A 26,389-nucleotide genomic window follows, 5' to 3' on the forward strand; every position below is an offset into this window, starting at 1 on the left:
CATCACGATTATTTCTGCTGTGGTTTCTTCACTGTATCTAATGCAGTGTCTAATTCTTCGCCTTTACACACTTGCAGCAAACATGACAAAAACGGCAACAACAGAGTCTTGACTACAGTATTAAACAACTACACGCATGCACCCTTTGGAGCTGAGGAAATCAGTCAAACCTCCACTGGACAGTGCAGTTCGCTGACAACAGCAATTTGTACCTAAATAGAATCTTTAGCATAATACATTATTCAAAGGTACTTCACAAGAATGTCAGTAAACATAATGTGATACTGAAGCATGTAAGGAGATATTAGGTCAGATGACCAAAATCTGGTCAAAGAATTAGCATTGAAAGGAGGAACGTAAGGTAGAGAAGGCAAGTGGTCCAGCGAGGGAATCCCATAACTTTGAACTTAGACAACTGAGGGGACACTGTGAGGGGTAGACTATTTAAAACTTTAAATGCTAAAGAGGCCAGAATTAGATGAGCACAGACATCTTGGAGGGTTGTGGAGCAGGAGGAGATTACAGAGATAGAGATAAAGCAAGGCCAAAATGTGATTTGAAAATAAGGGTGAGAATTTTAAAATTTAGACATTGCTTGGCCAGGGTTCCACATAGGTCAGCAAACAGAGCTGTGACAGGTGAACAGGATGGAGCATGGGCAAATTTTGAGAGGGTAAAATTGGGGGAATGCATTGGATAGACGATGTGGAGGTAACAAAGGAATGAAAGTCTGTTTCTTTAGCAGATGAGCTGAGTTGGAAATGGATCTCACTCATGTTGATACAAAAGTCTGACGGGAAGCTCATCCTGGGGTCAAACCTGACAGCACGTATTCAGCCTGGTTTAATTGCAGCAAAATAAATGTAAAGTTTATAAGTCATGTTGGGACTGGAGACGTGAACTGTTGGAGAATAAGTGAGGACAGCAGAAGAGACACGTTGTTGGAGATAGAGTTATGCAGGAGGCACAATGAGCTGTCGATTAATGAAAACAAAGTGTTGCGGTTATGCTGGCAATCTAAAATAAAAACAGGAAGTGCTGAAAGACCTAGCAGATCTGGCAGATTCTATGCAGAGCGAAACAATGAACTTTGGATCCAATATGGCTCTTTAGGCCTGAAGAAGAATAATATTGATCTTGAAACATTAACTCTTTTTCTTTCTCTCCACTGATGCTGCCAGATCTGCTGAGTTTCTCCAGCACTTTATGCTTTTATGTGTGCTGTATATTAAGTTGGGTGTGCTTTTCAAGGGTGTGCTGGGAATCATTAGGGACTCCTGAGGATAAGGAAAAAAAGACGATCTGCAAGGTCACTGTTTATTCCTCAGTAGGCAAGGGAGCCAATCTGTTGCAGAGTTTCTGTCAGAACTGTTCTGGAAAAAAAAAACCAACATGACAAATCGAAGAACATTTGATCTGAATTCTGATGCGATGTCCCTTTGCCACTAAGTGTTCCCTTGTACTTTTTAGGCTCTGTCTGGTGCAGGCCCAAAGGACTGAATAGCCTCTATCTGCGCCATTACTATTCTGTGAAGCTGTCATCTATTATCTACAAATGCTGTGCTTTTTTGGATATAGATTTCCTCCTCTTTTGGGAATTTGGATCCATTTGGTACTGGACAAACCCTTCCTCCCTTGCAACTTCCTCAGTCCATAGCACAACCAAGTGCCGTGCTACCTCTGAAGAAACCGCCCAAGTGGATTCGCCGCCCTGTAGGAGCTACATTCGCTGTAGGTTTTGGAATCTTTGCGATCTAGAGTTAGAAGTAAACTTGAGTTTTCTAGATTATTTATTTATTGCTTTTGACTTCCCTGCACCCTCCTTCAGAAGGTAATCACTTATTTAGAATATGAACTAAAATATGACAGCACCATCTTTCATCTCATTCTTCCTGAGCAACGTTAAGATGATAGATGTTGACCAGGTACTTGACTGTGGGAACAGCTACAATGAAGCTGCTTTTGTCTGCATCTGCCATCCTCATGCACACCTACCACTGATATAACTGGGTAAATCTAAGATACATTTAAATACTAAGTTCTTAGAAAGTAGGAGCTCAAGACCATTCAGCTCATTGAACCTCCTTTGCCATTCACCTCAATCATGGCATTGAGATAGAAGATCAGCCATTTTCCCACACTATTCCCATATGTCTTTAATATCTTGAAATCAATAGATGTCAATCTTGAATGTACTCAATGACTGATCCTTCCGAGCCTTCTGGAGTGGAGAACTCCAAAGAGTCGCCATCCTCTGAGTGAAGAAATTCCTTGTCATCTCAGTCCTTAATAGCCTAGCTTTTACTTTAACTCTGTGTCAGCTGTTTGCAGAAGCTCCCACGGGTACGCAGACACACATGCCCAGCCACTGACGTATCCTATCAGTCCATGGAAGGACATAGGAGTAATAGCAGGCCATTCAGCTCCTTGAGTGCGCTTCACCATCCTAGATCATGGCTGATCATTTCTTTCAACAGTTTGTTGCACTGTCCCCATATCCCTTGATGGTCATTAGTCACTAGAAATATATCAAGGTGTCAACTTCATATGCTTCAGTGCAATCACATCTCAACTCAAGAGGAAGACGGCCCACTCTCTTCAGTTGTACCATCCCAGGGATTAGTCTGATGAACCTTTCTTGCACCTTCCTATTGGCAGATATGACCTCCTTTGCATAAGGAGACCAACATTGTTCACACTACTTCAGGTGCTGCCTCACCAAGGTTCTGTACAATTGCACCAAGACATTTTCTTTCTGCACTCAGATCCTCTTGAATTAAAGGCCAGCATACCATTTACCTTCCAGTAAAACTGAATGCATTTGTGATACACTCGCCATTTATTCAGTTGAAACCTCAAATTCTCCTACCATATGTACCTGAGTGCCATATCCAATAGCGTTCAGCAACAACAAAGTTACTTGATTACACTTTTTCTCAAGATGCCTTTTTATATCACTGTTACATTCAAGTACCTGATCTTCTCCTCCTCCTGTCTGAACTTGACTACTCACTTTCAATCACTGTGACACTGTGTATTTGAATGCTTGGTTGCTGGTGCAGTAATTTATTTTTAATAATTTATCAGAGTTTTAACATTTAGTAGATCAATATGTCACATCTATGTACCTGACATTGCTGTAAATTGAAATCATGCTGAACTGTTCTTTGTTTTTTGTTTCTCTATTGCATAACTTGTTTCCAATTAAATTTGAAAAAAAACAAAGTTTGGAGGAAAACTGGTCACGTTCCAAAGTGTGAAGCCCCAACCTCAGCAGCAGCAGCAGCAGCAAGAAGCTCCTTTCCAAGTGTTCGTCAGCCAAGTTGTCACAGAATCCGAACTCGTGAACCGTTCCAATGATTTGCAATCGACCATACATTCAGGAGGCTTTGTGGAGTACTGTCAGTCCAAAGTTAATGCTGCCCACACAGACTTTGAGAAGAATGTTTGGGGCTTCTTAAAGGTGAGGGGAAATACTAAATTAAGACAGTTCATAGCTTCATAACTGGTTGACTCAGGAAAGCACGCTATTTGGAGTGGTAAATCAATACCGCACTGCAAGAGTAACCCACCTAGTCCCATTCCATTGTCCTTTCCTTATAGATGGCACTGTTGTTGTTCAGGTAAGAATTCAGTTTTGTTTTGAAGGCTTCAATTGAATCTAACTTTGTCACATTCTTAAGCAGTGGATGCCAAATGCTAATCATTCAGTGTGTAGGAAATATTTCCTCCTGTTCTTGTTGCTTCTTTCACCAGTCATCTTACATCAGGGTCCCTTGGGTCGAAGTCCAACAGGACATTTCTCCTGACCTACTCTTGAAATTTCTCTGTTGAAATTTGATTTTGAATGTCTTTATTTAAGTCCATTTGATAAACTTTCTTTTCTCTAAGAAGCCATGATGTGGAGGTGCTGGTGTTGGACCGGGGTGGACAGAGTTAAAAATCACACAATACCAAATTATAGTCTGACAGGTTTATTTGAAAGTACGAGCTTTCAGAGTGATTTTCCTTCGACAGGAGTTACCTGACGAAGGAGCAGTGCTCCGAAAGCTTGTACTTTAAAATAAACCTGTTGGACTGTAACCTGGTGTTATGTGATTTTTAACTTTCTCCAAGAAGGACAGTTGTGGCTTCTGTAATCTCTCAGGGTTATGGAAGTTTGTCATCCCTGGAATCTTTTCTGTGCTCTCTCTCAGGCTTTCCTAATGGGTGATGCCCAGAACTAGATTTAGCACGCCAGGTGAGGCTGAAACAAGGACAGGTTTATCATGATATCCCTCCTTTTATATCCTGTCCCCTTGGTTCATTCTTTCATGGGATATGGGTGTTGCTGGCAAAGCTTATTTCTTGCCCATCCCTAATTGCCCTTAAATTGACTGGCTCCCTTGGTGATTTCAGTGGTCACTTAAAGAGGCAGCCTCATTACTATAGGTCTGGAGCCTGATATAAGCCTGACCAGGTACTGGCAGTAGACTTCCTTCCCAAAAGGACATTGGTAAACCAGACGGGATTTTACAAGAGTTGAGGGCATATGTCACCATCATTGAAACCAGCTTTATATTCCAGAACTCATTAAGTGAATTTCAATTACACCAATGTCCCTACAGAATTTGCCTGGACCTTTGGTTCACTAGTCCAATGATGTTACCACGTCACTACCATCTCCTTTACAAAGCACAAGGTCCTGTATCTCTTACAACCACTTTCTCAACCTACTCTACCACCATCAGTGATTTATGCACATCAACCTCTGTCCTCGTTATAAATATTGGGGGATAAATGTGATGCCGGACAGGAACCATGACCCTGAACCATTTCCTTAACAAAGAAGTTCTGTGGGTAATTGCAACAGGCATCGTGGAGATTGTCTAATTCAGCACAAACCAGGAATTGAACTACTTTTCATGCTTTGCCATTTATTGATTAGCTGAATAAATGGGTGACTTGGATATCTGCTGCTTGGATCCATTTATTGGCACCGATATTTTTATTTTAGTCAGAAATAACCGCCAAATGCCAGATTAAAACTGAGTGTCTGGCCAAGCTTTTTAACGAGGAGAAACAAATACACTACAGTTGGAATGCTTTATATGACCCGTTTACACAGGCATGAAAAGGTACCTGTTGCATTTACAATTTACAGCCAGTCCATAAAAGTTGGAGCCTCCCTCTGTACTGTCAGCCAAGGAGAGGTGTGGTCCCCTGAGCATAAGAGCTAGTACTTCCAAATAAACCTGTTGGACTGTAACCTGGTGTGTGATTTTTAATTCAGTACAAGAGAGCAGCTGGGTGGCAGCAGAGAGACTGGGTCACTCTGGTACCCAGCATCTCACATCAGGGTTCCAGATCAAAATCTCTCTTTGATTACAGGAACAATGCTTCAGAAGTTAATACAATTGACACAAAGCTTTAATGAGAGCTTTGATGCCCACATGTGCCCTCTGTCTTTTACATGTGTGTGTGTTTTTCTCTCACTCGGATTTTCACTCTGGTGCATTTTCAATTTTGATTCTCGATATTTTGTGGCTTTTTTATTTCGGTCTCTGGTACTAACCTTTTCGGAGGTGTGGAAAATATAACTTAGCACGGATACTTTAGTCAGCTCAGCTGGTAAATCATCGAGTGAGCGCATTTCACTGATTTAACTGTCTTATACTCACAGGTAAACTTTGAGAAAGATCATCGCAGTAAATACTTGGAGCTACTGGGGTACAAGCAACAAGAACTTGCAGAGAAGGTAGGAAGATCATTATCTGGTGTCAACATCTGAGTGCTAAAGAAAAACAAGTTGCAATTTATTCATTTTGTCCATGAGATCTGTTGGAATAATTATTATTTGATAACATTTACTTGTGAGGGAGGATGAGAATTCAGAATTTAACTGAAACTATATTCTCTTTTGCCCTGTACACTTTTCAACATTTCTGCATTTCTATTTTAGATTGCAGCAGCACTACAAAGTGAAGGAGACAAGATTGGACTTCCATCATATAAGGTAAAAGTCATACAAAATAAGCAAAATGAAACACAGGCCCCTCTCATCTCAGATTGTGAAATTGGAAAAATAATTGTCCTGCTTTATACAAATGCTTCTATTTATTTATTATGCATAAATAACTTAGAGAATACTATCTGTAATCTTGCTTTTATGGTTGGAATTTACAGTCCAGAAGAATGTCATTTAGCCCACTGCCTGGGTCCAATTCTGCAAGGGAAAATTTTAAATATCAGAATTTATCTCACTGTTCTGTTTTCCCGATACCCGATATCTTTAATTGCTTGAAAGGTTTTTTTTTGTGGATCAGTCATCATTTGTGGCAAAGCGTTCAAAACACATGCAGTACCTTTCATGGCAAGTGGAAGTCCCCAAGTGTTTTGATGGAATGTGATGCACTTTTGAAGTATCCTCACTATTATACCAAAGGAAAATGTGGCAGGAAATGTGCACAAAGCACAGTCTGTTTTTATGGTGTTCATGGAATCCCTACAGTGTAGAAGTAGGCTATTCAGCCCCTCAAGTCCATGCTGATCCTCCAAAGAACATTCTACCCAGACTCACCTCCCCAGCCTGTCCCTGTAACCCTGCATTTCCAATGGCTAATCCACCTAGCTCATTACTTAGGGCAATTTAGCATGGCCAATCCACCTAACCTGCACATCTTTGGACTGTGGGAGGAAACCGCAGCACTCCGAGTGCTCCGAAACATTCTGAAACTCAGAATGTGCAAATTCCACACAGTCAGTCACAGGTGGAGTTGAACCCAGGTCCCTGGTGCTGTGAGGCAGCTGTGCTAACCACTGAGCCACCATGCCATCCGTATTAGTTGAGGGATGATTATGGCCTAGCTTCTGGAGGTATCTGGCCTGCTATTCTTCACACAAGTACCATGGCACTTTTACCATGGCACTTTTTATGCTCAACCATGTGGGCATACAGGGCAACTTATTCACAGCTGTTTTGAAATAGGACATCTCCAACAATGCAGTTCCCAGGCTTCTCTTTGCAACCTTTTTGAAAAGAGGCATAACATTAGCCACCTCCAGCCTTCCGACACTTCACCCATGTCTATTCATGATACAAATATCTCTATTAGGGCCCCGCAATTTCTTCCCCAGTTTCCCACAATGTCCCAGAATACACTCGATCAGGTCCTGGAGATGTATCTACGTCCATGCTTTTTTCAGACCTCCATCACCTCTTAAGTAGTGTGGACTGTTTCCAAGACAAAAGTATTTACTTTTCAGAGTTCCTTAGCTTCCATGTCTTTCTCCACATAAATATTGAAGCAAAATATTTGTTTAGTGTCTCTCCCATCTGCTGTGGTTCCACACACATGACCTCATTGATCTTTAAGGAACCCTATTCTCTCCCTAGTTGTTCTTTTGCCCTTAATATACTTGTAGAATCTCTTTGATTATTTTTAACCTTGTCTGCCAAGGCTATCTCATATCTGCCTTTTTGCCCTCCTGATTTCCCTCTTAAGAATGTCCCTACTCTCTTTTTACTCTTCAAGATATTCACTTGATCTCAGTTGACCAGACATGCCTGCTTATTTTTGACCAGAAACTCAATATCTTTATTCATCCATTGTTCCTTACTCCTATCAGCCTTACCCTTCACTCTAACAGGAATACACTATCAAACTCTCAGTATCTCACATTTGAAAGCCTCCCAGTTGCCAGTTGAAATGTTGCTTTTTCAAAGTCTCCCGTAAAGATGTTGGTGACAATTAGTAACAATGAAAATCCCAGGGCAGTACCTTTATTTGTTTGAAATAGGAACTTTGCCGTTGGAATGATGTTGATTTTATGCATATGGGTGGAAGATCATAAATTTGATCCGGTGATACTGAAATTCTGTTGGATAAGCAGACGTTTTCTTCCAGATTGATAAGACAAGTATCAGGCAAAGGCACATTGAACACAGCCAGTATCAGAGCTGACCTTTAGTTTGATGAGTTCATTGTAGCACTGAGCAATCAGCAGCACGTGCTAACATATATCTATTAGAAACATAGTTGATTGACCGCTCAGCAGTGATATCCTGCCCATATGCCCATCTCAGCTACATAAAACTACCTCTTTCATTTCTTCCAGTCATTTCTCCAGAAAACCATCAGGGAGTGTTGGTCAAAACTTTGAAGTATGTCAGTTCTTGGAAGGAGTTTTTTCTTAAGATAACTGCTGTACAATTGCACTTTTCAGAGCGAAACTGTGCATCGTGCAATTGTAAATTTGTCTTCCTCGACATTACTACTTTCATGATGAAACCCATTGAACCTTCTGAACTTGATTTTGTGCTCAAGTCCTGAAGTGGGAGTTGAATCCAGAGTCATAGCAGATATTTATCAACAACCTATATATATCTCAACCAAATTGTGGACTTTGTTGTTCAAACCTTTAAAAAGTGAAATTGGTTTCCTGCATTCTCTGGTGTTGAAGATATAATGGCAATTTTCTAACTATTTCCAGTAGTAAAGAGACATATATATTGCACTTCAGTAACAGCATGGTTTCAGCAGGGAGTTAATGCCATATTTAATAGAATTTTCAGCACAGGAAAAATTTGTTCACCATGCCATACGAGTGTGACTCTTCGAAAGAGCTGTCCACTTAGTCCCAGCCCACTCCCCTTTCCCCACTCCTTTTAAATTCTTCTTTCTTAAATGTTTATCTATTTTTCCTCTAAACACCGTTAGGTTCTGTTTCCATTGCTGTGATTGGAAGAGACTTCCACTTCTAATCTTTCCCTTTTTCATTATCGATTGTAAACCTTTGTCTTTTAATTACCAACTAACTGAACAAAACAAATACTAGTATCTTTCCCCCTATATATCTTACCAAAATGCCATATAATTTTATCCAGCTTTGTCCTATTTTGCTTAACCACCTTGTCCCAGTTTCTCTAATCTCAATTTTCAATCATGGTTACCTACATCTGTGAAATAATCATGCATTTTATTGTATTATTATGTGATTTTTACTGAGCTTGAAAATCTGATTGATTCTGAATTTCACCAGTTGTACAAATCATGGGGTATATATTATTCCACAAGATGACTTTGTTTATGTTTTTCTAGCCTCAAAATCACAAGTTTCTCTTTTTGAGGTTAAAATGTGCATCAGTGCATTATACGCTACCCTTTTAACTTTGTGTCATGAGTTGAAATCTAAATTGAATTCAAAGTGAGCTACAGATCAGTCATGATCTTAATGAACAGTGAAATAGCGACTCCGTTTCTGTGGTTCAAAGTCTGTTCTTGCTGGCTGTAAAGGTTCTATGTGAAATGAGTTTTAGCAATCTCAATCTAATTTCAAATGAGCATGGGTTTGAAGTAATCAGTTGGTCCTTTATTTGCCACTGTTTCATTCCAAAAGATGATGCATAGATGCTGTAGAAAATGGACCGGGGTCAGATTAGTAAGGTCTTCTGAAGTTGGCTCGAGGAACAGAGCAGAGACAGTTTTATTTTGTTGAATCGAAACTGGTAATTCCAGATGTACAGGTACGTATCCCTTTATCCGAAATGCTCGAGACCAGCTGCTTTGCAGAACTTGGAATTTTGTGGTTTTCGGAACTAATGTCGCGTCCCCTCTAGGGTGCGGAGCAGCAACCCATAATCAAATATAAATACTGTACTGCAGCAAAAACATATGAATACTCACACTTAGCAGGATAAAAAAAGACTAGAAATACTACCACGCTTTATTTATAGTGTGCTGATAAATGAAATACATTGACCATAAATATTCAACAACGTTAGGGCGGCACGTTTGCTCTGTGTTAGCACTGCTGCCTCACAGCACCAGGGTCCCAAGTTCGATTCCAGCCTTGGGCGACTGTCTGTGTGGAGATTGTATATTCTCCCTGTGTCTGCATGAGTTTCCTCTGGGTGCTCCGGTTTCCTCTCACAGTCCAAAGATGGTGCAGTTCAGGTGAATTGACCATGCTAAATTGTCCATAGGTTCGGTGCATTAGTCAGAGGGAAATGGGTCTGGGTTGGTTACTCTTCAGAGGATCAGTGTGGACTTGTTGGGCTGAAGGGCCTGTTTCCACACTGTAGGGAATCTAATCAAACATTTTATTTCCATAAAAAACATTACAATAAAAACATTCGGTAAAACTTAAACATACACAGCTTCAGCACTATGGCAGGCGACGGTTTTAAAGGCTTCTTCAAGTGTCATCTATCTCATTAACATAGGATTCTGTCTAAGCAATCTCTCTTTAATTGAGTAAATTGCCATAATCTCTTACTCACTGATAAATGAACTTTGTTCAAGGCCAGCAATTAACTGATCACACATTTTCACCATATCGTCAATGGGGACTTTTTCTTCATCATCACGACTATTCTCACACCTATCTCTTCAGGAACCAGTACTTGAACCCATTTCAGCAATGTTCCCATCGTTCAAGGAATGCACGACAGGCACAGCATTGTCAATGTTCAGCATTTCTTCGATGTCAGCATCGTGTAATTTATTTACACTTTCGTCCGATAAATTTTGTGCGTAAGTAACAAGGCTTGCTATCATCTTTTTCTCTTCAGTGACATGAAATCCTTTAAACTCTTCATCTGCAGGCTCATTTACAAGAAACATCGTTGTAGGCCAGAGTCTGTGCCAAGCATTTGTAAATGTTGCTTTATCAATATCATTCCAAGCGTTACAAATGCGTAAATGGCATCCTTAAGACTCAACTCTTTCAGGAAGTCTTGAATTCCTACCTCTCTGTTGACTGCAGCAAGCATACTGTTTAAAAAATAGTCTTTATAGTTGCTCTTCATGGAGCGGAAAATTCCTTGGTCACTGTAATACCGATGTCACTTTTCACAAGCTGTTCGGCAGGGGGGGATGTGCGGAGCAGTTGTCAAGGAACAATAAAATGTTACACTTTTCTTCCAGTCCAGCTGATCTACAATGAACTCGTGCCACTGGTACGAAGTGTTTACTGAACCAGTCGGAAAAAATTTCTCTGGTTACCCATACTTTCTTGTTTGCATAATGATGCACAGACAAACTGTGTACACCTTTAAGACATCTCAGATGTTTGCTTTTCCCAGTCACTGCCAATTTCACCTTGTGTGTGCCTGCAGCATTGACACACCCAAGAATAGTTCATCTGTCCTTAGTTTCCTTAAAACCTGTTGGTGCTCTCTCATTAGCCATTGCTAATGTTGTTCTCGGGACATAGTGCCAGTAGAGAGCTATTTCATAAGCTTAGTAAATTTGTTCAGGGCTAAGGCTTTCATCAGATATCAGCTTGGCAAATTCACCAAGATAATTTTCAGGTGCTTCATGGTCAGCAGAAGCCTATTCGCCTCAGGTTTTCAGGAATTTCACACCATTATGCTTCTTGAATTTCTGCAGCCAACCTCCTGAATTTGACATTCGCCTTTAATGTTCAGTTGTCTATGATATTTTCTAGCTTGTTTCATGACCATCAAACCAGTCAGTGGCAAACGTTCACTTCTTCGTTGTCTAACCCAATCCATCAACACTCCATTAATAGCTTCATTTTTTGCCCTATGCAGTGTTTTCCTATTTTTCATTAGTTGATGGTCATCACTATCACTGTAAAACTTCAATAACTTGTCTTTCTGTTTCTTCAAATCATAGACAGTGGTAGTTCCGACACCATATTCTTCAATAAGACACAGTACAGCCACACCACGATCAAGCTTCTGCAATAACTCTCCTCTCTGCATTATTGATAATGATAGATGCTTCCTTTTCTCTATATTATTGTTAGCCACTGATGTGCCTGCACCTCTTTTTGACATTTTTATTCTAAAATTAAACAATTTAGCACAGTAAAAACAATGCACAACTGACGCCTCTGAGTGCTGGGCCACACCTCCACGTGGGTCGAGTGGGTGTACCCTGTTATGTTATGCAGATGTGACTGACGCTGCACGCTCCATGAAAACCTTTGGATTTCGGAGCTTTTCGGTCTTTGAAGGCTCAGATAAAGGGATATGTACCTGTACTAGTTGTTATTGCAAGGCAAAATTGAAATGTTCCATTCCTCAGTACCAATCTTTTAAATTCATTATAAAGAACAAGTAATTATTTTGTGTAGTATATGATCAATCCCTATTAAGTCAAATGTGTAACTTTGAACATTTCTACGGTCTTTTAAAGTCTTCTAGTGCAGATAATTTAGACACAAGTTTAACAAATAAACCATTGTTGAATTCTCTTCTCTTTCCTGTCTGTTATATAGTTTTTCTGTCCTCGCTGCTGCTCCTGATAGTGTGGACCAGATTAACCATTTCATGTGTGACTTAAATTGGTGTGGTTTTGGCACTTGTTCATTCCTAGTCTTGTGCCTGTGGGTTTAGTGGCATGTGCACCTAATCTGATCACAAAGGGCCAGTTTAGATTGTAATTGCAACTCTGAGCTGTCTTTATGGGAACTGTGCAGCAAAGCTTTATATTCTTTTAACTGCTACTGGATACCAGTTTCACTTGATGCTCAGTTGATTTCAGCATAGTTTTTAGTGACTATTATGCTTTAATCCAGTGTTTGCCAGTTCTTTTTACTTATGACATCAATATAAAGAGGATCTCTTTGTCTCACTACAAACAAAAACTGCAATATGAGTACGATATTTAATCTATGTGTTTGTATGTGTGCAATATTTAGCTGCAACTATGCACTTTTGTAATATCCAGTTCTGAGGTGAGCCTTTGCATTTCAATAAATGTTGATCATCATGAGCTACAGAAATGACAGTACAGGCTGAAAAGAATGGCTCACTATTAGAACCCTGTTTTTAAAAATCAGGTAGAGAAATTAATTTTTAGTTCAATTGTACCTTTTTAAAAAAACATTATTGACATTATTGACTTTGAGAATACTGGTTTGGAAGAGTTAGAGGTAGCAGATTATCAATAATTTATTTACGTATGCTTCATAGTTGTACCTGCATTAGCGATGAACCTTAATGTTTGTAAAACCAATGCCCCAATAATGTCATCGCTCAGTGTTTAACTGAAATATTAACAATTCAAACTGAATAATGAAAAACTAGACAGTTAACATAATATTGATGATTCAATTGTGATCATTTTGATTTAAAAAAAGTTATTATAATTTAGATCACTTTATTTCTGAAAGTGTTTTCTGTTGAAGATCATTTTATTTGCCTGTTTAAAGGTGCAATTCTTTTGTTTTCTTGAATCAACTTGGTCCATCTTTTTGGAAAGTTGTTTTATACTCATCAGAAGAGGGATTTTGTTGTTGAGGAATGGAATACTTTTCAAGCGCCATAATCAGTTTTAGGCACTCAGGTTATGTACTACATGGGAGTTGCACAATGAAGCTTTCTCCCCTCTTAATTGTGTGCTCCATCCTCAGCTATGCCTGTACGATACCACAGGGGTGATTATTTGTCACACGAGTCACCTCTTGACCTTTCTGAAAATAACTTGCCAATGCAGTGCCAAATTATATGTGTTAAAAACATAGAAAATGGGTTCAGGAGTGAGTCATTTGGCTCATTCAAAATAATCATGACTGATCCTCTATCTCAACACCCTGCTCCTGTGCTCTCCCCATACTTCATAACATCTTTAGCTACCAAAAACCTATGTAATTTTTTTTCTTATTCAGTCATTTGGCTTCCACTGTCTTCTGTGGTAGAAAATTACATACATTTAATACCCTCTGAGTGAAAACATTTCTCCTTTTCTCAGTTCAAAATGGCCTATCGCATACTCCGAGACTGTAATTCTTTATCTGGATCCATCGACCAGGGGATGCATCGTCCTTGCATCCTGTCTGTCAAGCCTAGTGAGATATGTTTCAATGAGGTTCCCTTCCATTCTCCTGAATCCTAATGAATATTGGACCAGTCAACCCATTGTTTTGTCATAATCAGTCTGGTGAGCCTTTGCTGCATGCTGTCTCAGGTAAGGAGGTCAAAACTGCATTCAGTTGTCCGGGTGTGATCTCACCAAGACCCTGTACAAGTGCAGTAAAACCTCCTTGCATCTGTACTCAAGCACTAATGAAGGAAAAATACCAATTTCCTTCCTAACTGCTTCTGCACCTGCCTGCTTGCCTTTGGTGAGCAATGTCCTAATTTATCACCATTTAAACAGTCGTCTGCCATTTTGCTTTTCCTACTGAAGTGGACAACTTCACACTTATCCATGTTATACTGTATCTGCCATACATTTATGCACTCACTCAAATTATGTTAAAGCCTTTTTACATCCTTACTACTCAATCTCACCTAGTTTGTATAATCAGTAAACTTGGAAATGTTATATTTGAATCCCTAATTCAAATTGTTGGTATAATAGCTGGAGTCAAAACACTAATACCTGTGATACTCCACTTGTCACCACCTTCCACTCTGAAAAAGACACACTTCTCCCTAAAATAAAACAAAGAACTGTGGATGCTGGAGATCTGAAACATAAGTAGAAATTGCTGGCGATACTCAGCAGGTGTGGCAGCATCTGTGGAAGGAAAGCAGAGTTAATGTTTTGAGTCTGGTGACTCTCTCTTATTTGCTAACCAATTCTCAATGAATTCCAGTTTATTACCATCAATCCCATGTGCTTTGTGTACAGTAATCTCTTATATAGGACTTTATCAAAAACTTTATGAAAATTCAAATGCGATACATCCATTCTATTCTACTCTTCATCTATATCATCTATTCTATTACTTACATCCTCAAAATGTCCCAGTAGGTTTGTAAAATATGATTTCCCTTTCATCAATCTATACTGACTTTATGTAATCCCATTGTCAATTTTTAAGTCCTTTATAATAGGCTCCAGTATTTTCCCTACCCCTAATGTTGGACTAACCATCTGTAATTCCCAGTTTTTTCCCTCCTTTTTAAATAAAAAGGAGTTTGCCACCTTCTAGCCTGCTGGGACTAATCCAAAATTTTAGAAGGTGACCCCAGTGTATCTGTTCTTTCCATGATTTGGAGATGCTGGTGTTGGACTGGGGTGGACAAAGTTAAAAATCACACAACACCAGGTTATAGTCCAACAGGTTTAATTGGAAGCACTAGCTTTCAGAGCGCTGCTCCTTCATCAGGTGGCTGTGGACCTGCGCTCCAAAAGCTAGTACTTCCAATTAAACCTGTTGGACTTTAACTTTGTTCTTTCCATGGCCATCTTCATTAGTACCCTGGGATGCAGATTATTGAATCTTGTGGATTTATCAACTTTTACACTCTTTAAGAATGAGGCACATTTTACGTAGGACCTATGAAAGCCAGCAAACAAAGGTGAATGAATTCCAAATGTGCTGCATCATGTATCTTAATAAAGTTACTACAGACTCATGAAGGATTTAGAAAGGGGGCAGTACTTCACTGGCCTTGCATATTGGTCTATCACTTGTGGAATAAGTTTCTTACCCCATTGTCCTGTCTGACATTGTTGTCTTCTGGCTGTGCTTGTGCTTCCTAATGTTCCTTATGGTGTTATTATTTAACCCTCACTTTAAGGCTGTCGGTGACTTTGAGCATACAGCAGAAAGTGTTGAAGACATCCCTGCTATAGAAGATCAATTGCTGGGGGAGGTATTAGATCAATCCCATTATTTTATATGTATGCATGCAGATAACACTTTGTGCTGCTTTACTTGAGTATTTTGAAACCAGTGTAGTGTCACATGTTGCAGATTTTTCAACGAATACATTATCAGAGCATTAACTTACTTAATGATCATACATATCATTTTGTTCAAAAGGGATTCACTTCCCTGTGCTATTTTCCTGAAGGTGCGGACTCTTTCCTGGAGTACAGCCATCAAACTGTACCAATAGCTTTTGCAGTGAATATAGACAACTAATGACAATGTCTCATAGTTTTGTATTCTCTCCTGGTGTCCAGATACACATTTTCATTGGATGCCGAATATTTATCAAGAAATGGAATTACAGCTGATCTACCCAGATGCAGGGGATCTGAGGGCAGTTGTAATGTATCTGCTGCTGCTGCTGCTTTGGCTGAGATCAGTTACAAGAGCATTGGTGTGAAATGATCTTGGATCATCTTGGTCTTTGTACAGTAGCTAAACCAAAAGGGAAAAAACAAATACAGTCTAGGATTATATATTATAATCTGTACTTGGTTTGTACTTCAAAAATCTCTCATGACCACACTATACTTGACAAAGTTGCCATCAGTCACATAGTTCCATTGTTTATTCGTAATACACACATCTTGGTGACCATATTCTTCAAAGCAATAGAACACGTAGCTTAAAGAGCAAGGTAGACTGTACCTTGAAAATATACATTGGTGATTGTAGTGCCTGGCTTTTGAGTATTTTGTATGTGATCAATAATTGATTTTCTTTTGTCATCTAGGCAGAAAGTGAGCATGAAGAGGATGAAGGAGATTTGGATCTCAGTGAGTCCACATCGGAGAAACAAAATCAAGATGAAACTAAATTCAACATTTCGATTAGTGGAGGTTAGTGGTTTGTCGAAGTTTGGGATTTGTGTTCTAAAGAACCACAGTGCAAGAGTAAACAAGTAAACTTCCTTGCTTCAAACCTGTTGAAGGAGTCAGCCTAAGTACAAACTTAAATTAATACTTTCTTTTGTATACTTTTTTTTGAATCACTAATTACATTTTCCATGAGGCAGTTCTCTGAAAGCGCAGCAGGTCAGGCAGCATCCAAGGAGCAGGAGAATTGACGTTTCGGGCATGAGCCCTTCTTCAGGAATCTTCTTCTCTGAAAGCCTGCATCATAGAAGTCTATAACACAGAAAGAGGAAAGCTCACTTGGTAACCACGTCTCTGTCAGTCCTTTCTAGAATAAGCCTCCTGAATGGAAGTCTTGTTTAAACAATGAAATACTATATCGATCTTGTGTGATCTTTCTTTCCACAAATTAGTCTGAATTTTTAGAATCATTCATAGAAAATACAAAAGTTGCATGTCTTTCAATGAAGCTCCTCATCTTTGTTAACTGCAAGTAAAACTATATTTTGCAGAGTTCTGTCTATTCTTGAAAAATTTACAGTTAATCGCTCTAAAATGAAAAGCAGAACTAGTTTAGTAACATACTGTATTGCAGGTCTGCTAGACAATATAAAAAAAAATGAGAATTAAAAATAAAAGATGCAGTGTATCATTGGAGCAGTTGATTGTAGCGTATATGGTTAAGTCCTACCCACATAATGAAGTGTTAAAGCTGTAATTGTCAGACCAGTCCCTGCATCTGGATGGTTCTAGTCAAAACAAATTTTCTTATTACACTGGCCCCATTGAATCAGATTCAAATCTCTAAAGTGCAAAAAATCATTCATCCCATGAAAATACCAATCCCTGTACCTTGTCCCTGTACAAAAGTAACAATAAACATATCTGTTGGCTCCTGTCTGAGTTCATCCATTTGCCCTCAACTGCAAAATGCAAAGCCTGAGTTTCATTGCTAACACGAGCATTTGCACAGCTCCAATGCACCCTTCAACATAAGGCTGCTCAAAGACAGTGAACCTGAAACTTCAGCATCTGTGAGAAAGATCAAATCGGACAGAACCTTGAAAGACAGAAGGGAAACTCCAGATATAGCAACACTGTTGCCACACATGTTGGGTACACAAAGCTCTTCTATTGTGTTAGAAAGTAACTAGATCATCTCCTATCATGAAATTTTAGTTTCAAGCGCTCAGGATGAAACAGGTATATAATTAGCTGTGGGCTGATCTTGAGTCAGGCAAGGGAAAGAAAGACTTGCACTTATACAGCCTTGTTTTCATCCCCTCATGATGCCGTAGGTGTTCAGTGACAAAAATGTAGTTGCTTCAGTGTAAGTATTGCAATATTGCATTTGTAGATATGGTCCCTCAATTAACGAATTGCTAGTTTTAGATTAGAAACAGGCCCTTTGGCCCAACAAGTCCACACCGCCCCGCCGAAGCGCAACCCACCCATACCCCTACACCTACCCCTTACCTAACACTACAGGCAATTTAGCATGGCCAATTCACCTGACCTGCACATCTTTGGTGTGTGCCAGGAAACCGGAGCACCCGGAGGAAACCCACGCAAACACGGGGAGAATGTGCAAACTCCACACAGAGAGTCGCCTGAGGCGGGAATTGAACCCGGGTCTCTGGCGCTGTGAGGCAGCAGTGCTAACCACTGTGCCACCGTGCCGCCCACGGCTTTGAATGATGATTGAGAAAATAATGATGAGTAAGATATCAGCATAGCTCATACGCAGTATAATTTTTTTTAACATCCACCTGAACAGATAAGGTCTCATTTCAGTGTCTCAAAGAGAACAAAGATCCTTGCAGCACAGGAGCAGGCCCTTCGGCCCTCCAAGCCTGCACTAATCCAGATCCTCTATCTAAACCTACCGCCTATTTTCTAAGGATCTATATCCCTTTGCTCCCTGCCCATTCATGTATCTGTCTAGATACATCTTAAAGGACGCTACTGTTTCTGCCTCTACCACCTCTGCTGGCAACGCATTCCGAGCACCCACCATCCTCTGCATAAAGAACTTTCCACGCATATTTCCTCTAAACCTTTCCCCTCTGACTTCAAACTCATGACCCCTCGTAATTGAGTTCCGCACTCTGGAGAAAAGCTTCTTGCTATCCACCGTTTTTATACCTCACATCATTTTGTAGACCTCAATCAGATCCCCCTCAACCTCCATCTTTCTAATGAAAATAATCCTAATTGACTCAACCTCTCTACATAGCTAGTGCTCTCCATACCGGGCAACATCCTAGTGAACCTCCTTTGCACCCTTTCCAAAGCATCCACATCCTTTTGGTAATGTGGCAACCAGAACTGTGCGCAGTATTCCAAATGTGGCCAAACCAAAGTCTTATACAACTGTAACAAGACCTGCCAACTCTTATTCTCAATACCCTATCCAATGAAGGAAAGCATGCTGTATGCCTTCTTGACCACCTGTGTTGCTATGTCCAGGGAACAGTGGACCTGAACACCCAGATCTCTCTGTACGTCAGTTTTCCCCAGGACTTTTCCATTTACAATGTAGTTTGCTCTTGAATTGGATCTTCCAAAATGCATCACCTTGCGTTTGCCTGGATTGAACTCCATCTGCCATTTTTCTGCCCATCTCTCCAATCTATCTATAGTCTGCTGTATTCTCCGACAGACCCCTTCACTATCTGCTACTCCACCAACCTTAGTGTCATCTGCAAACTTGCTAATCAGACAATCGATAGCTTCCTCCAAATCATTTATATATACAGAGGAACCTCGATTATCCGAATATTGGATTATCCGAAGGAGATCCTGAGGTCCTGATGGAAACATTACGTCAAAGAGCTGTTTCAACCCTGATCCTGCTTTGTTTACAGATACAATGATTAAAAACGAACTCGGTTCACTGAAATGCTGCCAAGAACACTGCCCTCGAGCTCTCTCACGCTCTCTTGCTCTCCCCCCCCCCCCCAGGAATTCTACGCAGAGGTGTACCCTGAACCCCCCGCCCCGAAAATCTCCAACATTGTCCTGTGCAGGGTAAAGGTGGAACCTGTCAGAATGTTGCAGTAGAAGGGTGTGTGTGTGCGCACGCACGCAATTTGGAGACTTACCCCACAAAGGCAGCAGCAGTCTTACTGTTGGTGTACAGTCCAGCTGCCGGTGGGGATGGATGGGATTGGGAGTGGATGCAGTTGGGGGGGGGGGGGGGGGGGTCTGATGGTGTTTGGAGGCAGGTGTGGGGGCAGATGGTATTTGGGGGGGGGGCGGGGGGGTGGGGCTTGGGGGCGGCTGCTCGCGCGCAGTGTGCTGCTGCCGCCTCGTTTCCTGAATGGGGAGCAGACTTCACAGAAAACTCTGAGCCCCGGAGGAAATAAATTCACTGAATAATGAATTATCCAAACGAAATAGTGCCCATCCATCTCGTTCGGATAATCAAGGTTCCTCAGTATATCAGAAACAACAATGGTCCCAGCACGGATCCTTGTGGAACACCTACCTGAAAGATAACATCTTTGACAATATAGTGTTTGCATAGTACAGCACTGGAGGATTTATTGAATGAAAATATTTTGCTGAAGTGAAACATTTTTAAAAACAGTTCTATCCATATTCTAGATGTCGACGGGCTGATTACTCAGGCTTTGCTGACCGGTAACTTTGAAGGAGCAGTTGATCTTTGCTTGTATGATAACCGAATGGCAGATGCCATCATATTAGCAATAGCTGGAGGTCAGGAACTTCTAGCTAAGACACAAAAGAAATACTTTGCCAAAACAAAGAGCAAGATCACCAGGGTAAGGTAGCTTCTATTTTTAGCATATTTTGAACCTCATTGCTTATTCTCTTTGCTCTAAAGTTTTGGATGAAATGTTTAGTTGATAGATGCTGTAGTGACAAGAGATTGGAAAGAGATTCTACAGTCATGTGATCTTCAGAACTGGAAGGAAGCTTTGGCTGCCTTGTTGACCTATGCGAGGTCTGATGAATTTGCTGCACTTTGTGGTGAGTAGAGATGCTTTATCCTGCATTCTGAAATGTTTGTTATCCTGCCTCTGATTGCAATCAACGGGAATTCCTCATCAAAGTAATTTATTTAGTGGCAGATTACTTTGTGACTAAGGCACCGCCTGTTTATTGAAAAATACCCAACTCCAAAAATGGAATAAAGAGCCAGAATCACTGTGTGTTGGTACCATCGCAACTGATTGTATGCCTAAAACAAGAATAGGAATCACAAAATACAGGGTTATAGTCCAACAGATTTATTTGGAAGCAATAGCTTTTGGAGCACTGCTCCTTCGTCAGGTAGCTGTGCTCCAAAAGCTAGTGCTTCCAAATAAACCTGTTGAACTTTAACCTGGTGCGGTGTGATTTTTAACTTGGTCACCCCAGTCTAACACCAGCACTTCCACATTAAAATAAAAATGCCTTTCTTGTATCTTTCAGCACTACTGATATACTGGGAGAGGTCAGGCACCACTATTGTTTGTAGAAGTGAAAACAGATTGCAATTGATGTCATATTATCTGCATTTATTTTCTTTTAATTAAAGGGTGAGGTAAAAATCAACTGGCTTTAAAATTTCCTCTCAAATAAGTTACTGTATCCAAGTTTGTTTTGTTTTGCTACCCTTTTTATGAACACTCAACCAAGCTAATGGTTGATTGGTAAATGATTGGGTCCAGAACATTGCAGTAATTCTGGAGCTGAACAGGAGCAGCACATCTGAAGTGCGAGGCTGAGGCAAAGACAAAACAAATTGCTCCATATTGTCATTCCAATCATCCTACTTTTGTGACATTTGATTAACTCCTGTTTTGATACAAATTACACTGCGTTGGATCACAAAAGCTCATTTCCACTGCCATTAAAAAATAAATGATAAAAAAAAGCACAGGTTTGGTTTTTGCTTTTTCTCCTGAATTGCGCCAATCAGGAACCAGGGACGAGGGATTTTGGAAGGTGATGCCATAATTAGCAATGCCAGTTGGCAGCACATTACATCTTATGTTGCTGTACAAGTAAGAAGTGAAATCCAAGACAGCTCGAGTCTGGTTTGAATGTGGAAAATAAATTACATGAGTAAAAAAAGATTTTAGTGTGCCTTATGTTTTGTTTGTTTCCGTCTTAGACTTCTTGGGCACACGGTTGGAGAATGAGGGGGACAACAGCCTTCAGTCCCAAGCTTGCCTTTGCTACATCTGCGCTGGTAATGTGGAGAAACTTGTAGCCTGTTGGGATAGAGCTCAGAATGGGAACTCACCTCTTGCTCTTCAGGTTATTGCCTTTGAGATTTTTGGTACAACATGATTGTGCTTTTATGAAAAACAATGGAGATGTTAAGTTCTTGAAAGGTAGTTGGACCTCCTGTCTTTTCAGTAATTTTTTAACCATTATTTGCATTTTGTAAATTTCAACCCCAGTCTCACAAAGGGCTTGTTGAATTTAGAAAACAGCCTTCCATAGTGGTTTCACAGAGAGCTGTTTAACATTTGGTAGACATTCATATATTGTTTATAAGGGACCTGAAATCCCTCTTTATTCCAGCTATTTCTTTCCCAAGGCTAGATTTTGCTGGTAACATATCATCTGTGTACCCAAGATAGACTAGGAAGAATATAATTTTTATCTAAATTAAACTTAGGTGAGAATATGAATGGAAAGCTTTCTCCATCCGTATTTTAACATTATTTTAAGAGGGAATATGCTCATAAATGTCCAACATGTGAGAAACAGCCTTTGCACAATCCAGCTGGCAGTTTGGGCGACATGGTGGCTCAGTGGTTAGCACTTCTACCTCACAGCGCCAGGGACCCGGGTTTGATTCCCGCCTCAGGCTACAGTCTGTGTGGAGTTTGCACATTCTCCCCGTGTCTGCGTGGGTTTCCTCCGGGTGCTCCGGTTTCCTCCCACAGTCCAAAGATGTGCAGGTCAAGTGAATTGACCATGCTAAATTGCCCGTAGTGTGAGGTGCAACATTCAGGGGCAAATATAGGCCAGGGAAATGGGTCTTGTTGGGTTATTCTTCAGAGGGTCGGTGTGGACTTGTTGGGTCGAAGGTCCTGTTTCCATACTGTAGGGAATCTAATCTAAATAGTGTGAGATAGCTATGCTTTCCTGTAACCATGCTGAATCTTTATTGTGGATCTGTCTAGTTAGCAATTATGCAATATATGTTCAAATAAATAGTCCTGCAGTGAAGTTGGCAAGTTTCTGTCAAGCAAACATGGAACCACAACAACCTGCGGCCTCCTTGACATTGCGACATTCCCATGGGCTCTCTATAGAGTTGCCAGACTTTTATTCAGTGCTTTACCCCAGTGTACAGTTGGAATTGAGAATATGGTGAAGTGTCCATCTGATCCATGACACTGTGGCTAGGAGTTCTGTGTTGTCCAAGTTTCTTCCATCTTGCTATGTGGAAGAACATGTATTTGTAAGGTAGCTTGTAGCCTTGTTTTAACATGGTTTCTGGATAACAGAAATCCTACATTGCAGCGCGTCTTCAGCAGTGTACTGAGTGTCAACCTAGATTATGTTGTTTATGTCCTCAAGTCTTCGACTCCACCTTCAATAGTAAGAATGCATCGTATTCCTAGTTAGAGATACTTAACATGGACAATAATTGCATAAATTAAGTCCTTTGTAAGATTTCAGGTGTGAGGCTTTTAAACAAGACTCACGTTCAGGGAATTATAATTCCCTAATTGTGTTGGAAACTGGTTTAGTGGTAGTTTTGTTATAAAACATTAGAAGCAAAAGGTGGAACTGATGCAAATAACAGATATATTTTGGTGAAATTGTTGCTGATGAGAGGAATCTGATATTGCTTTGAAATGTATATTCTTTTACTGCGACTGACTACATAAACCAAATTTTTTGTTTGACATATTAATGACCTGTTCAGCTTTAAACTGTGTTTCAAGCCCCTATCTAGCACCAAAGTGGCTTTCTTCTACCTCCACATTATCCATGCCTTTATCATATGTAAAAAATCACACAACACCAGGTTATAGTCCAACAGGTTTAATTGGAAGCACACTAGCTTTCGGAGCGACGCTCCTTCATAGCGTCGCTCCGAAAGCTAGTGTGCTTCCAATTAAACCTGTTGGACTATAACCTGGTGTTGTGTGATTTTTAACTTTGTACACCCCAGTCCAACACCGGCATCTCCAAATCATGACTTTTATCATATGTAGCCTGACCTCTCTGATTTCTTCTTTGCCAGCCTTCATTTCCTAAAAAAATCTCAGCGGTTTTTATTCATCTACTCATTAACTCCATTAGTGCTGACCCCTTATTAGATCTTTTTCGTTCAACATAATACATGATAAAATCCTCTCCTTGAAATGCTGACATGGCCTCATCTGAATCCACTTGTGTACCCTGCTCCAGCCTTGCGTTGTATTTGCATCCTTTGATCTGCTAACTCTTCGTTCCCACAAATCCTCCTCCCCACCCTTTGTTGTACTGTTTGCAAGGTCATTAAGCATCACAGTCTGGATCTTGAGCCCAAATTCCTTAAGTTTTTCTTTCTAACTTTTTAACCTTTTTGAAAAACCATCTTTTCAGCAAAGCTTTCAGTCCCTCTCCTCTGGCTCCTGTATCATTTGTTTTAGTATTACTTTGTTTGTTTTGATGTAAAATTTTGTTTAATAGTGTTCATGTAAAGCACCTTGGGATATTTAATAACCTTAAAGGCTCTGTGTAAATATAAGTTGCCATCTCCTGCTACACCTGAACCAACTTTTTGAATGATTTAGCTTGCAATTCAGTTCTTCTCACATAGAGGGCACTGTAGCACATCCAATGGACTCCGCACTACTGGGTGTGAATGTTGAACCTCTGGGAGACTGGGAGCTTCCAATCAAATTGAAACTGAGACTCTTAAGATCTGTAACCGCTATCCTTATTAGGAAGCTGCTCAACAACTTATTGAGCAGTGATCCAAATTCACAATACCCAACCCACTGATGTGGGGTCAAAATCCTTTGAACCAAGCTCATGAGTGTCACTTCCCTTGTGATAGGTAAATTTCCCTGATTCTTCCAGTTTGTCAGCTTCCAGTAAGTATAGTACAATTTACTTTGTGCCATTGGCTGCATGAACTGTGGTGTGACTGTGTGCAATGGAACTCTGAGATCCTGTAGTCAACATCCAGTGGCACTAACCAATTCTGCAAGTGACTAAAGTCTTTCCTTCATCTCAGTAACTTCCAGGGCCATATTTGCAAGGCTTTGGTGTCGCTCAGTCCGGTTATAACCAATAACCTGATTTGGAGCAAACTTCTCCAGCAGCAAGAGCCCAAATGTTTTTTTTTCCTGTATTCTTTGTTTTCAGGATCTAATTGAGAAAGTAGTGGTTTTGCGTAAAGCAATTGAACTCACCCAAGGAACGAACAACAATGGAGTGGGTGCTGTTCTGGCAGAGAAGATGAGTCAATATGCTAATCTGCTGGCTGCCCAAGGAAGTCTGGCTGCAGCTTTGTCTTACTTGCCTACAGATACAGATCAGGTATGCTGAAAGGTGGCTTGGCTTTGGCTCCACTTTACTGCCTTGTGATGTTTAACACTGTTTATTATGTGTAGTTCTGGCCACCATAATACAGAAAGGATGTGGAGGTTTTGGAGAGGGCGCAAAAGAGATTTACCAGGATGTTGCCAGGATTGAAGTGTATTAGCTGTAGGGAGAGGTTGGACAAACTTTATTTTCACTTCAATGTCAGAGGCTGAGAGGCGATTTGAAAGTATATAAAATTGAGAGGCATGGATAGTCAGAATCTTTTTCACAGGGTGAAAATGCTAAATATTAATTCAAAAATATATTCTAATATCAGTTTTCCTTGCAGATAAGCATTGCTGTGGTTTTATGTTCAGGTCTCATTCTTTATCTTTAGATTTCTCCTACCCGCCTCTGCTACATTTCATAGGCTAGGCCTTTAAATGTCACTGTTTATGCTGATTTGCTTTTGCCATCCTAGAAACAAAATGGTTATATTAATAGTGAGCAAAATATCAATATCACATTTACATACGTCTACGTTAATGCAAAATTAATGGGGAGAGTAAGATATTCCTCTGTAGATGGTGCAGAACAAACAATCTCCAGTTCACGACATTTAAAAAAAATGTTTGGTGCAAAATGTGATGGGTGATGGAGTTGCTATAATTGTGACACAATCACAACATTGCCCATAAAGTAAGGAAATAATGAACAGAAGCTCATAAATCCATCTTTTGCCTTATTTTGATTTTTTTATTTCTTTTTTGACAAGTTGGCGATCTTGCATTTACGAGACAGATTGTTCCTTGCCCAGGGCGAACAGGCACCTGGGCAAGAATCTGCTGCTTTTTCTCATGGGAAGCATCAAGTTCCAAGAGGTCATGCAGGCTCCAACCATTCACTTGCCCCGGGGCAGCTACAGCAGCAAGCATCTACCCAGCAGTACTACGCACAGGTGAGAGGAAGCTTCTATATCAGTTTTAACCCAAGATTAAGCATATGTATGTTTTGGAGAATGTATAGAATATTGTTTTAATATAACTTCAAACAGGTCCTAAGCATAAATGCTTTGCTTTTGATTAAGACTTCCATTTGCCAAATGTGTATCCTATGATGACCATGTATGTGGTTCAGTAAACTCAGTAGCAGAGCATAGACAAAGATATGTGATTGTACTGCTCAGTATCTCACTCAGGGTTGTTAAAATTTGTTATCTAAGTTGGGCATTGTCTTTTGCTCATGTTGTTCTGTCTGATGCTCCTGTCTTTTCAAATGTAGACAGATGATACGGTACTGATAGATGAAGGAGTTGGAACTTTTCAGTATGATAACTATAGCTAAGGAAGTAGAACTTAAAAGAATTGGTATATCTCAAAAGTGAAAAGACTTTGGAAGGCATGTAATGTCAAATATTGAAGGAA

General features: G+C 40.2%; 1 protein-coding gene across 9 annotated transcripts in view; it reads left to right on the top strand.

Annotated features, from left to right (window-relative positions):
• Positions 1–26,389, top strand: part of sec31a (SEC31 homolog A, COPII coat complex component) — a 115,727-nt gene that overhangs the window by 52,423 nt on the left and 36,915 nt on the right. For 8 of the 9 annotated variants that reach the window (XM_072552668.1, XM_072552722.1, XM_072552807.1 and 5 more), the window contains exons 10-20: positions 1,579–1,731; positions 3,227–3,463; positions 5,663–5,737; positions 5,942–5,995; positions 15,485–15,559; positions 16,352–16,457; positions 20,082–20,260; positions 20,342–20,468; positions 21,598–21,743; positions 24,807–24,980; positions 25,741–25,923. In XM_072552668.1, the coding sequence (XP_072408769.1) occupies positions 1,579–1,731; positions 3,227–3,463; positions 5,663–5,737; positions 5,942–5,995; positions 15,485–15,559; positions 16,352–16,457; positions 20,082–20,260; positions 20,342–20,468; positions 21,598–21,743; positions 24,807–24,980; positions 25,741–25,923 (1,509 nt within the window). The remainder of the gene's footprint in view (positions 1–1,578; positions 1,732–3,226; positions 3,464–5,662; positions 5,738–5,941; positions 5,996–15,484; positions 15,560–16,351; positions 16,458–20,081; positions 20,261–20,341; positions 20,469–21,597; positions 21,744–24,806; positions 24,981–25,740; positions 25,924–26,389) is intronic. The other variant, XM_072552900.1, reaches the window with a different exon arrangement.

The sequence above is a fragment of the Chiloscyllium punctatum genome, chromosome 1 (assembly GCF_047496795.1).
Source record: "Chiloscyllium punctatum isolate Juve2018m chromosome 1, sChiPun1.3, whole genome shotgun sequence".
Lineage (NCBI taxonomy): Eukaryota > Metazoa > Chordata > Chondrichthyes > Orectolobiformes > Hemiscylliidae > Chiloscyllium > Chiloscyllium punctatum.